The sequence below is a fragment of the Egretta garzetta genome, unplaced genomic scaffold, assembly GCF_000687185.1.
Source record: "Egretta garzetta isolate BGI_Z169 unplaced genomic scaffold, ASM68718v1 scaffold384, whole genome shotgun sequence".
NCBI lineage: Eukaryota > Metazoa > Chordata > Aves > Pelecaniformes > Ardeidae > Egretta > Egretta garzetta.
The window spans coordinates 848,260-850,441 of record NW_009259496.1 but is presented as its reverse complement, the minus strand read 5'-3'; the positions used below and the strand labels follow the sequence as shown (position 1 = coordinate 850,441).

The window sequence follows — 2,182 nt, the reverse complement described above, 5'->3', positions numbered from 1 at the left end:
TGGCGGGAGGTGAGGTGCGCCATCTTGGTTTGAGGCGGCTGAGGGCAGTTATAGACTCGTTTAGGTTGGTAAAACACCTTTAAGAGCATCAACTCCAACCGTTAAAGGAGGAACCTAGCCCTGCCGGCGGGAGGAAGGTTGGATATCGCAGCCGGGAGCAGCGAGGGAGCCTGGCCGGGCTGGGAAGGGGCTAGACGCCATCCCTCCTCAGGAATGGGGGGGAGAGCCCGTGCACGGCCTTCCTGCTCCACCGCCAAGGCCTTGGCCAGAACCAGTTCGAGACAGAACCGTGGAATTAAAAGTAAGCCGTGTTTTATCCTGCAAGTCTTCTGTTAATAAGAGTTGAAACAGAGGAAAGTAGGTCTTCCTGCTCCGCTGTGATTTTTGAGGACGAGAGGAGCAATGCTGACGAACGCTGGCTGGCGAAGCTGCCTCTCAGACTGCTAGTATCAGGTGTGCAAAGTCAGCAAAGATGCTCACTCGGTTGTCAAAATACCCCATCCTGCCTCCCCGGCAGGGTCACCTGCTGCATCCGAAGCTCGCTAACGCGTGTTGTGTACTGTAACAGGGCAGAACCAGGAACTGCTGCAGCGGCAAGGTGCCTGGGAGGCTGCTCTGGCCCCGGCTGCTGCGGGCGTGCCCAGGCGGTTCCGGGCACCTCCAAGGATGGGGACCTTACTGGGAACCCCAACCCAGGCTGCGACCACCCTTCAGTAAAATTCCCCTTCCGTAAAGGCGCCTCCCTGAGCCTTCTCATTAATATGTGTGTTGGTAACACAGATAGAAGCAGTATAATTAGCATTTAACAAAATGAAAACATTTAACATTTTTATTAGCACCTTATTTTAAGAAAACTTAATGCCTTCTGCAACTCAGAAAACATCCTTGAGCCTTTTATAGCAGCTAGTTTAAAACAATCTCTCTAAACACGAGAGCAAGAAAAACTGCCTCCTCCTGTTGTGCTATAATGCCGCATGACTTTGACCAACATTGGCTTCAGGAATTTATTACTGTAGGACAACTGGAGAATCTCCGTTCTCCCAGCTGAAAGTAATTCACATGCTAAATGGGCTGCTGTTACAGACAGGCATCTGTTCTTCTTGGATGGCAGGGTACCCGTCCTCGCTTGCCAGCCGTCACGTGGCTGTGTGTCATCTGCAGATCTCTGCACAGCTACAGCCATAGACCTCCGCATTGCTCTCGCCATCAAAAATACACCAACACACTAACAACGTTTATCCGTACTTTTATATTCCACAGTTGAACTGAAATCGCTTCCTAATTCAACAGCACTACAAATTTGGAGCTGCTTTGTCTTTAGGGAACTGGTGGTACGGAACGTATCTGATACCGAGTCCCCGTATAGGTAATGAGTTATGTGCCAACATATAGTAAAGCGAGTTGTGAGCTAATTTCACTATTTTAATTACTTCTGGCCAAGAGAAAATGATCTCTCCAGTTTCAACTGCAGAACCGATTTTCCCTTCCTCTCCTGAACAGCTGTGATGTATTGATGTACACTGTTAAACAGCCGATAGGAAAAACACCACCACCACCGAACCGCCGTTAGCATCAGCATCTTTGATGATGTGCATGTAACGAAAACCAATTATCCACACGTACAAAAAGCTGACAGTAAAAACGTTGCTTCGGTCGCAAAGAAAACAAAGGAAGAAAGTTGATAACCCACCGCACCTTGTTCTTAGCACGGTCCGTTGGCGAGGCCCGGAGAACAAACGGCTTGTGCAGGTGGTGGTCTCCAAGATCTCTGCTTTATTTCCCCGAAAAGCTGGCAAACGTGTAGAGTAGGAATTTCCCCAAAATGTGCTAACTTAAAAATTGTCCTGGTTTTGTTATTGGCTAGGTTTTGTGACAGTCGGGGGATGACACTTCTCTTTTGCAGACAGGAATTACATATTTTTATTTTTTTTTTCCAGTTTCCCGATACCTTGGTTTCTTATAAAGCGAAGTGAGTGTGGTGATAACTGAAAAAATAGGGAGGCATAAATGCTGAGAAGCAGTGAGGGGACAAAAATGAGGAGCGATGGGCGAAATGTTTGTATGATGCACGTTCCAAGATAGAATAAAAATAGAAGCTAACCCCAGTGCTCTCCCTGCCCGATCTGCAGTGTCAGTACCACCTCACGCCCCGTGCCTCCAGCAGCCCGCACCCGCTGTTGCC

General features: G+C 48.5%; 1 protein-coding gene across 7 annotated transcripts in view; it reads left to right on the top strand.

The window, feature by feature from the left end:
* The first annotated feature begins 6 nt into the window (after window positions 1–6).
* WDR7 (WD repeat domain 7) overlaps window positions 7–2,182 on the top strand; it is a 147,125-nt gene continuing 144,949 nt past the window's right edge. For 5 of the 7 annotated variants that reach the window (XR_004841811.1, XM_035892947.1, XM_035892943.1 and 2 more), the window contains exons 1-2: window positions 7–453; window positions 569–1,589. Coding sequence is in view for 5 of the 7 variants with exons in the window: in XM_035892947.1 (XP_035748840.1) it covers window positions 1,585–1,589 (5 nt within the window). In the remaining 2 variants the exon portion in view is untranslated. The remainder of the gene's footprint in view (window positions 454–568; window positions 1,590–2,182) is intronic. The other 2 variants (XM_035892942.1, XM_009637400.2) reach the window with 2 other exon arrangements.